The sequence below is a fragment of the Pimephales promelas genome, chromosome 10 (genome assembly GCF_988280905.1).
Source record: "Pimephales promelas chromosome 10, fPimPro1.hap1.1, whole genome shotgun sequence".
In the NCBI taxonomy this organism is placed as follows: domain Eukaryota; kingdom Metazoa; phylum Chordata; class Actinopteri; order Cypriniformes; family Leuciscidae; genus Pimephales; species Pimephales promelas.
The window spans coordinates 22544605-22560290 of record NC_142778.1 but is presented as its reverse complement, the minus strand read 5'-3'; the positions used below and the strand labels follow the sequence as shown (position 1 = coordinate 22560290).

The 15686-nt window shown below is 36.7% G+C and overlaps 1 protein-coding gene across 1 annotated transcript in view; it reads left to right on the top strand.

The window, feature by feature from the left end:
- mapk8ip2 (mitogen-activated protein kinase 8 interacting protein 2) overlaps positions 1–15686 on the top strand; it is a 39894-nt gene that overhangs the window by 2434 nt on the left and 21774 nt on the right. The window contains exon 2 of the mRNA XM_039650509.2: positions 15422–15527. Coding sequence (XP_039506443.2) covers positions 15422–15527 — 106 coding nt within the window. The remainder of the gene's footprint in view (positions 1–15421; positions 15528–15686) is intronic.

Below are 15686 nucleotides of genomic sequence, written 5' to 3'. Positions count from 1 at the left end.
GGACAGATGTTTGCTTTTGCACCTGTCGCTGGTGAAAGTCTAGTTGGTCCCTTTAGTCTTTGGGACTGAGAACTCAATTCCATTTTCTCCCAAAAACAAGCTGAAACATGGATTCATCTGACCACAGCAGACATTTCCACTTTCTTCTATCTAGACCATCTGAGATGAGCTCAGGCCCAGAGAATCTCCACATAGAACTGAAGTAAAGCTTTCTCCTTGCGTAACAGAGATTCAAGTGGCATTTCTTGATGCAGACTGTGTTCAGTGAAAATGGTTTCCCAAATGACTCCTGAGCACATGTGGCTGTATTGACAGAGTAGTATGATGGTATCTTGTGAAATGAAACATCTGAGGGCTCAAAGGTCAGTCACATTCAACAGAGGTCTACAGAGGTCTACTGCCTTACCCAACACAGACTAAGATTTCTCTGGATTCCCTGAATTTTGTGACAATATTATGTATAGAAGATGATGAAAGGCATAAATGCTTTACAATCTTTAATTGAGAAATGTGATTTTTAAATTGTTTGATAATTCTCTCAAGATATATGGCACAAAGTGATGAGCCATGGCCCATCTTTGCTTAAAAAGACTGAGAAGCAACTTTACACCCAAACATGCTACCCTCAACTATTACCAATTCACCTGCTCATTGTGGACTGTTTCAAAATAGTTGGATCTTTTCAGTTTTATTTGGTTTCTGTCCCAACTTTCTTTGGGGGTGTGTTGCAGCCATCAAAATCAAAATTTGTTTATGTTTACAAAATACAATTCTGTTGGTCAGTGAAAACATAGGAAAATGTTTCTTTGTACTTTTGTCAGCTAATACAAGTTTAAATAGAATGAATGATTTACCTGCACAGCCCTTTACTAGCTGGCCTCCATTACACTCAATCCCCTAAGCCTCACTCCTATCCGGGTCACGGCACCAATGTAACCCCTCCGGTTCTATACTCACTGCTCTGAAACAGATGTTTCTGGCACGGGATGCAGGCACACTGATAAGGACGTTAACGATCTCAGCCTCTAGCGTATGGCGCTAATGCGCCTCTTGAGGCCAGGGAAGTGAGGTTTTGAACATGATGGTTTTGTTGTCGGTTCAAACTGATGTACCTATTTGCTTATTTGCCAGCTGTTCTTTTCAGCTGTCAACTTTTACCCTTTTTCTCTCATTGTTTACTTTACAATGGATTTGTATCCTCTCCTTGTCCTCCCATAAACCTGTCATTTCTTAGAGTAGAAATGATGGGCTGCATTTTGCATTCTCTAATGCATCAGGATGATATTTTAATGAAGAGGAAAAACACAGTCCCTCTCCTCTAAGATTGAAGTAGATTTACTGGCATGATTTAAAAAAAGGTTTACTGAGAAACTAAGAAACAGAGACAGAGACTGTGCCTCTGTCTCAGTTTCTTAGTTATCAGTGTCAAGTTAAATGTGCATGATTGGCGTCACAAATGCATTGTATAGCTAAAGCATTTGGAGTAGGACTATAGATGCATACAAAAAATAGTGCCGTCATGAAATGAAAGTTGAGATTGTCCTTTTTTGGACAATTTGGCGTTTGGTTTGGCGTCGCTAACAACATGAAGGCAGATTTGAATGCCAGTATACAGTCAGTTGTGGAGGATTTCTCTCCAACGGACTCACCACCATTACCCTCCCATGAAGAACCCGATGATGAGAACGAGGACAAGCAGCCAAATTTTCAGAAAGGAATCACCCTATATTTATAAGCCTTCCATGAACCAAGATGAGGTGGCTGATAGTCGGCACACAGGTGCGAACTCGCCGTTATTCCTCCTCTTTCGAAATGCAGGAATTTGAGCCAGCGGGCACGCAAACAAGGTTTTTTAGGGATAGGAAAGACGACGTAAGGAGCGCAACCAAAAATGCATGTAAACACCACATTTTCTGGCTGTCAAACCCCAACAATAGCCACGCCCTCTAGTAATAGTTTTTGACCGGAAGAGAAGAGAAGTCGTTTAATATGGGGTAACGTATTTGATAAAAGATAATAAGGGTACATTAATTTTTTTTTTTTAAATATGAAGTGCACAGATAAATCACTTATAATAAACACTAAAATATTACATATAAAAATATGAATGGTAAAATTTGATTTTATGATGACTGTAAATGACAAAATATACTGTAGAAAGTGGATATCAGGGTTATATCCTTAGTTGTGTGTTTGTTCATGTGTCATGGTTTCATGTCTACCCTTTCAGTCTTTACTTGTCATAGTTAGTTAGTTCCCTTAGTTACTGATTATATTCACCTGTTGTTCATTTAGTTCTTTTGTTAACTATGTGTAAATATACTCCCTGTTCTGTTCAGTTCCTTGTCTGTTCCTCGTCTTATGTTATGTGGTGTTAGTGCCAGTATTCTCCTGTTTGTATTCTGGAGGAATATGGTGAGGGCTTTCTGCAACTCTACAACAAGGCGCGTTGGGACGATGATACTCTCAAACATCTCTTCTGGAGCGGGGTGGACAATATCCTCGGCCAGATGTTGCTGTTGGGGGAGGATCACCATCCTTTTGCCAAGTTTATTGAATACACTTTCAGGCTGTGCAGATCCTCTCTCAACGTGGGAGTTTTCAATAATGATGCCACCACCAACTCCGATTCAGGACCCATTGTCCCGGAGGCCATGCGAGATCTTCCAATGTACAGTAGACCTGACTTGATGCCAGAACCCACCTCCCACCATGGAGCCAGAGCCCGCTATCACGTTTGTCCCAGAGCTAGAGCTAGAAGCCCCCTCCGTCCTGAGACAGGACCCTACTCTCAGGTCAACCTCAGAGTCTGCGCTATGGAGGCAGTCCTCTCCTGAGTCATTTCAGGAGATCTGGCTCATTACCTTCCCAGCAAAGTCAGCTCCCACCCTTATACCAGCTCCAGTAGCTGCTCCAAAGATATTAAATGACCTAGTCCCATCCTGTTACCTGCCCACACCGTTGTCTCATGCAATGCCTCGATTCAGACCTACCTGCTTCGCTGGTAGTGTGCAGCTCCTTGGCTCCACCCCCACCATAGTCTCTCACTAACTCCTTGGGTCTCCTTTCCACCCCAAGCTCTGCGAGACGGATACCCTGGCTTCCCCTGGGTTATGTCAGGGTTATGTCTTTAACTGAGTTTTTGTTCATGTGTCTTGGGCCCCATTTACACTGCATGGTTCAAGTGACCCAAATCCGATTTTTTCCTCTCATGTGGCACAGATCGGATATGACCGGTGAACGTGTAAGCAGGAAAAAAACGCATGGATTCTGATTTTCTCAGATCGGATTCAGGTCTCACTCATATGTGGTAATAAATCGGATATGAATCGGACACGTGCATTTGCGTGTGCCATGTAAGCAGACAAATCGGATTTTCCCAGTAAACGCGAGTCGTACGTCATTAAAAAAGTGCACGATTATAGGCGCGATGGAATAATGTGGAGGTTTCATGCATTTTGAGTGTTTGGGGCGAAGAGTGCAGGCAAAAATGCAGGGTTGTTAATGTTACCGAAATAAATCCGTATTTGAAGACATTTCACGAGAAGGCACGGTTTTCAGCGCTCGTTGCTACAGTGCCAACAAGGGCTATACTCTTTTTTCTCCGCCGTACGAAACCAGTGTTTTGATGACTGTTTGATGACTGATAGTTTTATTCGCATCTGCATCCATTGCTTTTCATGCTGTTTTACTTAAAGGATCTGTATGGAGGTTTGTGGCCAAAACTGGTATTGCAATCAGTTTCAAATTACTGTAGAGCGGTGTTTCCCCTCCCCCTCCCCCCTGACTCGAGGTTGCCAGATAGGCTGCAGGATCCAACATTTTTTTATCCCACACGTTTGTAGCTGCAGCTGTGGTAACTAGAGCAGCACTGGCAACCCGAATGCTGCAACACTACTGACTTCGTGATTGGTAGATGGGTGGAGGGTGGAGCATCAGACCAAAACACAGCATGACAGTTGAGAGCTAACTTCATTTTTTAAATGACAATATCCTTGCCGGACTACTGTTGACAGTGATATAAGTATTTGAAATGAACATGATTTCTTAATGTCTAGTGACATATCAGGGCCATTTTATGATTATTTGAAATAAATTTCTTACATACAGCTCCTTTAATTTTCATTATATTATATTCACCTGTTGTTCATTTTGTTCCCTTGTTAAAACTCTCTGTTCTTTTCAGTTGTCAGTTCTCGTCTTATGTTATGTGTTAGTGCCAGTATTCTAGTGTGTGTATTCTCTGGATATTAAGCTACTCAGTTGGATTTTTTGTGTCATACATTTACTTAATGCCACAGTGTAACAGTGTATTGCTTGATCTTGTCCTTAAATTACTTTTGTTGTTGGTGTATCCTAATGTTGTCCAGTGGATTTTTAGTAATATTAAATGTATTTCACTTGAATAAAATAAGTTAATTTAGATGCACATGCAGCATAAGTATGTTTTTTTAAATTACCAAACAAAATCTAAAATGATCTAACTCTATTTAATAGAATTTACAGAAAAAAGGACTAGACTAAACAATAGAGTAAAAATGAAAAATGTGGAAGATTAGTACACAAGTGAAAGGGTTTCCCATTTCTCAGGGAATGTGTTCTGTGTACTTATACTATTTGTCTCTGTCTACACGCGCGTACGTGTGTATTACAGGTAAACCGTACGTTATGGGGACAAAATGTCCCCATAGATGGCAATATCTGAAATCATTGTCATTGTGGTGACCTTTTTTAGTCCCAATGAGGAAAACAGCTTATGTAACAGCTTATTTTTTAAATAATACAGAATTGTGTTTTTTGAAAATGTAGGGGCAGGTTTAAGCTATCTCAGATAGACACATCATATAGGGACACAAAGAGACACATAACACAAATATACTAATGCCGTGAAGTATACACCAATAAAAGCAACCTCTCCTTAAGCTGTTTATGTAAGTCTACAGCTGCTCCCTTTGGAATACAGAAATATATTAAAATATTTGTGTGCGTGCACGCCATAGCAGTTTTTGAAAATGAATATTCTGTGTTTTGTTGTCAACATCTGCGGTTTCAATAGCCTATTGGTTGTGACAGAAGCCTGATCTAGTAGGTAAAAACAAAAGGCAGTAATGATGTCACTGTTATTAGTGCAGTACTTAGTACTTGTGTAAATAGCATACACACTACCATTTAAAAGTTTAGGGTAGGTAAGTTAAAAAAAAAGTATCAACCTCACCAAGACTGTATTTTTTTATCTAAAATACAGTAAAAAGTGTAAGTTCATGAAATATAATTACAATTTAAAATAACTGTTTTCTATTTGAATATACTTTGAAATGTAATTTATTCTTGTGATTGCTAAACTGAATTTTCAGCATCATTGCTCCAGTCTTCAGTGTCACATGATCCTTCAGAAATCAATATGTTGATTTTCTTTTTTTAAAAAAATAAAAAAATAAAAAAATACATTTCTTGTGAACAGTGATGCTGCTTAATATTTTGTGGAAACTGATCATTTCTTTCAAGATTCTTTGGTGAATAGAAAAGAATTTGAATTAGATTAGAATGGTAATAAGAGGTATGGTCACATGAATATATAACACAAATCTGAGAATATTATGTGACCTACCTGTGGTGTAATAAGCATGTCTAATCAAAATATTAATTTTGTTGAAAGGTTCACCTTAACTAAATTTCAGTTAGTGCTGTGAGTTACGAGGAGGAGAAGAGAAGTGTGTTTGGCAGAGATTTCTGGTCTGTTGTCACATGATGCCCTTATAAATAGTTTGTCAACTGCGTGAAGTGTAACAAATCTTTGAATGGTGTTTGAATGACTTGGATTTAAATTAACACTGCTGAAGATACACTGACGACAAGTAAACAAGTCAAATTCATGTTTGATTGGAGAATCACTGTACATGTACTGTATATGCTTATGTGTATGTATATTACAATATTTGATAGAAAAAAATGCAATCAAAATCAGAAATTCCATAGATTCATGTTCTGAATGTAAACATAGACACGTTTCAGAGGTTTCATCCTTTGTCTTTTTCCAAAACAATTGTATCCAGTCTTTTACTAAATCTCTCATTACCCAACTAACCTTTAAATCTAGCACATTTCTCCCTCCCTTTCGCTCCTCATTTACTGTTATGTCTTTTCCTCATAATTAATGCAGTGCTGGGTTTCCTGAGGTTTTGCTTTATTAGTGTGCCTCATTTCTCAGTTTATTCTCTTTGTCTTAGAGGTGAGAAAATAACGGTTTGAAGGGTCTAAGTTAATTTGAGAATCACTGTTAAACTAGTTCATGATTATTATTGTTATTTAATTCACATGAGAAGTTCCACACATTAATCAGACTTTCTCTTGATTGCATTTGAATTGAAATGCATTTTCAGTGCAAGCAACAATCCAGAAGTTACCATTGTTTGAAAACAAATCAGATTGACTAGATGCATGATTCAGCACATTAAGTCCATCTCTGATGGGATGTGTTGTCATGGTGACAGCTGCAGAGATGACCTCACCCTACTTAACCTGCCTTGTGCCTCAATGGTGTTCTGTTAATGGTGTGACATCACCCCTTGCACAGCACAGCTACTATGGCAACAGCCAATGATTGGCAGCTTGTGCATCCCCTGGGCATGAAAAATCCCCCATCTTTCATAATTAGGATAAATTGGTTTGGAATGGCCAACTGTTGGTTGCCTGAAAGACTAGAGTAAAATTGACAGTCGATCATGGGGAGCAATCATGCATTTGAAATCTTTTTGTCTTTTTGTAGCCGCGATTTACAGTAAATGACCTTTTCTATTCACTCGCACCTTCTTAATTGATTTAAACATAAAACATTCCTTATCAACACAGAACATATGCTTTGCAAAGATTACTAAATGGGAGTCATGCTTGCACATGCAACATACAAACTTGCCTCCATCCACAATGCTGAGTTAGGTGGTTGCCAGGATGTTGCTATGTTGTTGATAATGTGCTCTGCGCTGGTTTTAGTATCGTGTGCCATTGTTAAAGTATTATGAGTGTTTTTGTGCATAGAAATACAGGCTGTTCTGGGCGGTTGTGAGCGTATTTTGCATGTTGCAATACTGTTTCTAGGATGTTTTATGCATAGCATTTAAAGCTGCTGTATGTAACTTTTGTCACTCTAGCAGTTAATGCACAAAACTGCATGTGTCTTACGGAAGAACATTATAGCCGAAGCTACTTCTCTCTGTTTATGTCTATGATGAAATATGCAGGTACTGCTCCTCAGCGGTGGCGACCCGGCCGGTCTAAAATAGTCTGAATATAAACATTCAAGTTGTACCTTAGTGATTTGGGAGCACAAGACAAAAACACAGTTTGGAAAATGGATTCATGATGTTTACTCGCTTATTATATACATTTTGAACACAAAGCTGGACTATGCAACTGTTTTTTTTTAGGTTTTTTATTAGGAAGTTATTAGGGTGTTCTGTGTGGTTGCTATGCTTTGAGTGAGTGTTTATATATATATATATATATATATATATATATATATATATATAAAAAATACACACACACACACACACACACACACACACACACACACACACACACACACACACACACACACACACACACACACACACACACACATATATATAATATAATGTGTTATATATATATGAAGAGTTCAGATGCAAAAGCCTCTAAATGCCATTTGAAATTTTCTTCTTTAATGATGATTTTTATCAAACTTGTATATTTAAGTTCAGTAATTTCACTTAAATGGCAATTATAATTACCTATTAATTGTTATTTAAGTGATATTACTGAACTTAAATATACAAGTTTGATAAAAATCATCATTAAAGAAGAAAATTTCAAATGGCATTTAGAGGCTTTTGCATCTGAACCCTTCATATATATATATGTTAGGATTAACTGCAATTCATCGGTTTTACAGCACTAATATTAATAGATTATTTTAAAAGTATGTTTACTTTGTATAAAACACTTGTAATGATGTAAAACTGACTTTAAATGAACATCATTAACCTAACAGCAAAGATACTGTAGGTTAATTTCCAAAGCTAAATGTCTTTGTAGATGCATCCCATTACTATCCCTGTTGCTAGATCTGTTTTATTTTCTACTCATTCATAATTCATAAATCACTGTGAGTCTGTAACTAATATCACAGAGTGGTTCTGAATCTAGAGCACAGCTTCTCCCAGGAGCTCCTGTACTGTCTGCAGTGAAGCCACAGTTTAGTTCTGAGCATGCAACGTGATCTCATGAGAATACGTATGTATTTATACGTAAAGTGTCGTTCTATCATACGTATATATAATTACGTTTTATATGCGCAGAAACGTATAATACTGACGTATTTACAGTACTAAAACGTAAAATATTTACGTATTGACAGCACAAAAACGTAATTTATTTACGTATGAACAAATCCACCGACGTACACATTGTACGTATCACAATTTATGCATATTAATATCGTAGCAGCATTATGTTTTGACTCTGTTGCATTCCACTGTCTTATTAATGAAGTTTTCAGTCGCATTTATTGATATAATACTCATAAAAATGAACATTTTGCTCGTTTCGCCTGCATGTTGTTAAACAATACACTATAAAACCTTAAAAATACAGTCTTTAACGTTAGCTACTCGTTCAACCATTTTGTAATAGTTTATTTACCTTGAGACACATAAAGCGTTTTCTCCTATAAAACACAACAAAAAAATCACAAAAGACATCAATTTGATTAGTTTGATGTAATCCAAATCTTTAGAATCCATAGTTGTTTGTAAGAAACAACTCCTAATTCAGCCTCTTATCCAGTCGCGATCTCTCCATTCTCAGCAGCGACCGTACATGTCAAACCCCGCGCTGATGAATTCAAATTCAAAAATTGCGCCCTTGAGAAGCGAATCGCGATACGTCATGTTTTACGGCAGTGATATCAAACGTTCATTGGCTCTTCCCTGCTTCGTCACAGTTTGCGACATGAAGGACTGTGCCGGTTGGTTAGTTTAGTTCATTTGAATTTTGAAATTGAGAAGCGCGAACCGAAGCCGGATTAACATTTTCATTATTTAATTTCTGCTCTGTACTTTATACAAAACTATTACAATACTGCCAGAGACAGAGAGAAGACTGCGACTGCAACGCTTCATCATGTGAACGGCTTTTGGTATCGGTTTTCGACATTTTTGCAATAAATAAATTATTGTGATTATACTTGTCTGTTAGTTATGTTTTTCTTAATAATTGTAGTTTGTTACGTAGTTTTAAGGAATTGTTATGGGTAACGTTAGGTTTAGGGGTAGGATTGGTGGCTCAAAATATATTTTAATGTTATATTGTTAATAAAACTACCCTTTCCCAACACCTGTCCGTTACGTTTTATCCTTTTTTATATTAAGTATAAAATGGGTATGTTTAGGTTTGGGATTAGGGTTACGGGATCTTACATTTATGTATAAAATGATAAAAAGGGAAATTATACAGATATCTTTATGATATAGAATATACGTAAATAGTTTACGTTTTGTAGCTGTAAAAACGTAATAATGTTACGTTTAAATGTTGCAGATACGTCTATATTATACGTTTCAGCACCTATCCAAACGTACTGAAAAGTACGTTTTCTATCTTTGCAAAAAACGTAAAATACCTACGTATTAACAATGAGACCAGGCTGGAGCATGCACTGTGAATAGAGATAGAGACCTGCTGAAATGGAGATGTAGTTTTTATCAACATTTAAAAAGCCAGCCAGATTAAAGTGGCATTAAGCACTTTAAGGACTTTAAGGCCAATTATGAATGTAATTTGTTACTTACGACTGATCATGCCCAAACACGCCAAGCCAGAGACAGTTGTGTTCAGTCGGTGTTCACAGTCTGTGTTGAAAATCTGCTCCAGTCGTTGGAAAAAGTCTGTTAGTGTGTTCAGTTCGGTCTCAGAATGTTTCAGCTATAGGCATTAAAGGGTTAGTTCACCCAAAAATGAAAATTCTGTCAGTATTCACTCACCCTCATGTTGTTCCAAACCTCTATGTGTTTATTTGTTCAGCTGAATGCAAAGGAAGATATTTGGAAGAATGTTTTAATCAAACAGATCTCATTCCCCATTGACTACCATAGTATGTATTTTTTCCTATGGTAGTCAATGGGGAATGAGATCTGTTTGATTAAAACATTCTTCCAAATATCTTCCTTTGCGTTCAGCTGAACAAATAAACATAATAGAGGTTTGGAACAGCATGAGGGTGAGTAAATACTGACAGAATTTTCATTTTTGGGTGAACTAACCCTTTAAGTGTGTCCCGGCATTAGACCCTAAACACACACATTCACAAATGCTTTGGTTGACTTGCTCAGAGGAGTGACGTTCTTTTAAATCCTCTGATATTTCAGTGATTAAACAGAAGCTTATTAAAACGCTTCCTCAAACCACACAATCCACTGTCTGGATCCTTGACGTATTTTCTTGTGTAAGTGGGATTATTTCCATACACTCCCATGTTTCATCTCATGGGAAGGTCATTAGAGACTCATGTAGAAATATGTTCAGAGCTGAAATCCCTGTAAATGGTGCTCTGATCAGGATGGCAGGTTGACAGGGGTTAGAGAAATAGTTTTTCTTTTCTGGAAGCATTCTGCTCTGGGATTGCTATGCTGAACCATGTGACATGTTTTATATGATTTTTTTTTTGAATACTTGTTTCACACTCTGACAATTGCAGTAAATTAGTTAAAGGGGTCACATAATAGTACATGCACTTTTACAAGTTGATTGTACTGCAATGTGTGTTGTCAGTACCTGTACACAACCATCATTAATGATTTTTAATAATTAACATTTAATTATTTAATAATGAATTAATGAATTAATGATTTTTATTAATGATAAACATCCATCCAGTGGTTTTGTTTTAATCTCCTCATATGTTTTCCCTGCCTCAAACTGAGCCGTTCGTTATTGTGACATCAATAAAACGGGCGCCCCTCCCACGGTTGTTGATTGACAGCAGTGTTTCAACACAGACCCGCCCTGAGCGAGCTGTCATCACAGTCATTGTTGATACACTGGAACAGAATGGCGTCTAAGCAATTGTGTTGTTCTGTTCTTGGGTGCAATAACAAACACAGAAATCATTCTGATGTTCCTAAATTTGAACCGCTGAAGACGCAGTGGGGAATATTCCCCACAATCAACGTCAATACTTTCTTGCGCGTATGCGCGAATCATTTCTCACCGGACTGCTTTATAAACGAGGATCAGTATAAAGCTGGTTTTGAAAAAATAACCGGTACCAATTATTTATGTTTATGTTATTAATCTTTATATTAATCTTTGCAAATCGTGGGAAAAAGTTTTTCATGACCATTAGTTGTAACGTTAATCTGTCAATGAACTAACGTATACATCAGTAAACACACAGTGTTCGTATCTCACTACTCTACCCTGCCAGTGCATACAAAGATAGATCAAAGTAACATTACGTTAACCAACTGTTCAGAAACGTCCTCGAGCCTTAATTGTCAAACTTCTTTGAGGCCGTCATCTTGTTCTGGTGCGACTCCGGTTCAAACTGATACGGTGTCCTCAGAGACTCCCGCTGCCATTCTCTCTCCAAAACCTTCAACTGTTGTCAAGGCAACACTCCACCCAGAACAGAGGGGCGGGGTTTATTATTTAAAGGCATATGCACTGAAACGGCTTGCTGAAAACAGAGCTGATTTTGACCAGGTAAAATGGTGTTTTCTTAAAATACTAATACGAATTTTTAATAAAAGTATATTACAAAGTTTTTATTTAGTCATTTAGACCCTAAACATTCATATTAACTTGTACAAAAAATGTCTTTATATGACCCCATATTTATATTTATTCAGTTATTTTATTTTACATAATGTATCATACTACATGAAATACTATTCTGTCACAATATATTTTTTTAAAAAGTCAAATAGTTAATTTGGTTGCTGTTTGCTATGTACTATATGTCACAGAAAAAGCGATCGCACCTTGTTAGAAGGAAAAACCACCCAGATTAATTTTCACCATGTTCACCCTTTGCTATCGGAGAGGTGGGAAAGATTTAGTAGTAGTTTACCTTTCTGTTTTAGTTCTGTTGTGCTCTATTAGAATCAGTGTTGCCAATTACTGCTGGGAGGTGCCAGTGTCAACAATAGCCTGGCATCCCTGATTACACCAGTCTCCTGTCCATTCATCTGGAATCTGACCCACAGGTTAGCACACATGAATGAGATTCTACACTTGATTTGCCTTGCGCTGTGCATCAGCACACAGGACACTGTCACAAAAAGATTTCCATCGTGGATTTTTTTAATACATAACAATTTGTTTTAGTTTATGACAAACCATGCACAAAAGTAAATATGCGCATTTGTTAGCTTTTAGGGCTGTGTCTATTTTGCTGACTTGATTGGCATAATTTAATGTTGTCATATTAATTCAGTGATATTATTTTTTTTAATCAAATAAAATGTCATGACAAAACATTTTACGGTGCAGAGAACAAAATGTTTTATCTCTAAATTAGACTTAATTTTGTTTTAGAGAATAACATTTTAATATACCTCCAAATAAATAACTGAAGCACTGTTTGCTAATATCTTCTAGCCTAAACTCTACCGACAGTAGCGAAATAGACCATGCACCTGTAAAGTGGATTAAAAACGAAATCAGATTTAGTCAGTTGAGATCATTCACGTGTATCATACAGAAGAGCAGAAAAAAAAACTGCAGAAATGTGATTAAACAAGTAGGTGTGAGAGCCAACTGGAGCCCAGTACATTTGACCCTAATACTTGGTGGCTACAAAAGCCACTTCACTGCCTGAACAGCTCAGCAGGTTTAGACAGCAACTCATATAGCCTACAAGACAGCACACCACAAAAACCTGAATACTATTATAACATTTTTGCTTGCTTTTTTACACCATAACAAAAAAGCTAAAAAGAAAAAGAGGACTGGGCACCATAATAGTAGGACTTCTGGCGTTAAGAGTTTGACACTTCATATGTTAAATACAGGTTAATGAAATTATGTATGGTTTTTATAAGATGGCTACATTTTTGGCAGCATAGTTTGTCATGACTTCATTAGTTTTGACCTTTGACACAAAAGCTAGGAATAACATGAACATTCATATAAACATAGAACAAAATGACTCATTATTGACAAATGTGATTCAATAAGCCTTGTGAGTAAGAGGATATGAGTGCCAGCAGAGAAATGCTCACAGAATACATTAAAAGACTAAAACAACACAATTGAGCAAATGCTACGTTATTCAGAAAGTAAGTCATCACATTATACTCATGTTTGCCCACATAAAGCTGAATGGCATAGCCGTATTTGTAGCAATATTAGTGGACTAATTTGTAAAAAAAAAAAAAAAAAAAAAACAATAATATATATATAGGCATTATTCAATTAAAACAGTGTGTCTGAATCCAGATTTCTATTAAAAAAAATATTTTAAAAAATTCAGACAAGTGCACCCAGTAAACAAGCCTCTCTCCTCCTCCTCTTTTTCTTGTTCTGTCTTGGATCCTCCATACATTACAGATCTATGTGATTGTGACGCTCTGACTGTGAAAAGCTGCATTGCAGCACTGCTGTCAACCTTAGATGAAATCTTCCCTGCATTAGCTGCTAGCATACACCAGAATCCGGGTTATTGCATTTTGCTGAGCCAATGCAGAGGTAAAATAGAGGATGGCCTTATTTAGCAGCATGCTAACCCATGCTAACCCATGCTGACCCACTTAGAAATAATGAACGGGGATGGTGGAGGAAAGAAAATAAGGTGTGATGGCCGTGTCCTAGCTGGTGTTATGCTTATGTGTATGTGTTTATGTGAACGTGCTTGTGTGTGTGTGTGTGTGTGTGTGTGTGTGTGTGCGTGTGCATATACCGTAGATGTGAGTGACCTTGTGGATTTCTTAGGCTAGTGACCTAAGAGGCTTAGGTAGTTGTGGCAGCTCATATTTCAGATCAGACACACACACACAGTGTTGGGGAAAGTTATGCATTACAATATTGCGTTACTCCCTTAGAAAGTAACTAATTGCGTTAGTTTTTTAGAAAAATAATGCGTTACATTTCTTTTGCGTTACTTATTTTTCAACCCTGGACTGGGCTTGTTTTTTTTGTTGTTTTTTTTAATAACAAAACAGTTATATTTCTTGACCAATATAAAGACCCTCTCACCCCAAAAGTGAATAAGCCTCAGGCTGAATGAAATGCTAATTCACGTGTATACAGTAGAGGGCGCAGCTCAAGCTAATTTTTCAGCTCTGTTGTTATGGGCTCTATGCACGGCGGTATTTCTGTAAGGATGCTCGGTGACTTCCGCCGATCGTAGAGTCCAATGCAATACCAAGAATTTATATTGAATTTTATACTCCATGGTTATACTAAAGAAGCGTTAGTCACAAAATATAATTATAAAACTAAATATAAAATTATATTTAATAAATATAACTATATATAAAATTACATCTAAACGTATGAAAGTTTCTTTTCAAAGACGGGAGGACAGTAAATTTTGAAGACTCTGCCATAATTCTGTTTTCCTCGGTTTTCCTCCGCTCTAATCTCCCCAACCGGAAACTGACGAGCATCCTGCGCCGAATGCGGAACTTATGCGTGCATATGGCCCATTCTGTATAGATGAAGAATACGATGCAGGAGAGTTTAACACTTACTTTTCCCCCAAAAAAAAAAAAAATCTATTGTAATTTCTGCTTATGGTTTAACTGAATCATCAAAGTTTTAGTAGATAAAATCCATAAAAATGTATGTTTCAGTTAATATATTCAGTAGGTTTGCTTAGGATTCTGATTCTGCATTTCACCGATTTTATTCATTTTAAGGAATATTGAATCTTTTTTTGTGCAAGTGAGATGAGTAAATGCACAGTCACATTGAGGCTGGAACTACAATAAGCACCATGTTTACAAACAACGGTCTGCACTTCGATTTGTCTCAACATGGGCACAAGTAACTTAGTAAAGAAAGTAAAGAAAACAAAGTAACTTGCGTTACTTATTTGAAAAAGTAATTAAGATATTTTGATGTAAATTTTAAAAGTAACACGTTACTTTTTTAGTTACTTGAAAAAGTAATCTCATTACGTAACTTAAGTTGATTTTTTATACAGAGGTGATATTTTCTAAATTCCTATGCCTAAACCTAACCCTCACACAAACCCGTTGATTTCTGTCAAATTGGTTGTTGTTTTATTATTATTACTTACTGTATTTATTCTGTCCTGCACGGCACTTTGGTCAGCCTTGATTGTTTTTAAATGTGCCTTTTAAATAAATATTGTATTGTATTGTATTTCAAGAAATCCATGATTTAATTAATGATCCTTTTGAATATTGTGTTTTTTCTGAAGGCCAGCTCATGACATCAGTCTGGAGGAGTTTGATGATGAAGATTTGTCTGAAATCACAGATGATTGTGGCATAGGCCTCAACTACGACTCTGATCCATATGAAAAGGTATGAACCGTTCACAATGCATGATTTATTTGATTTGACTTTTTATGAGACAAGCTGTCCTATTCTATTTCTGGAAAACATACTATTATTATTTTTTAGATGAGACTATTCTATTCTATTCTATTCTATTCTATTCTATTCTATTCTATTCTATTCTAT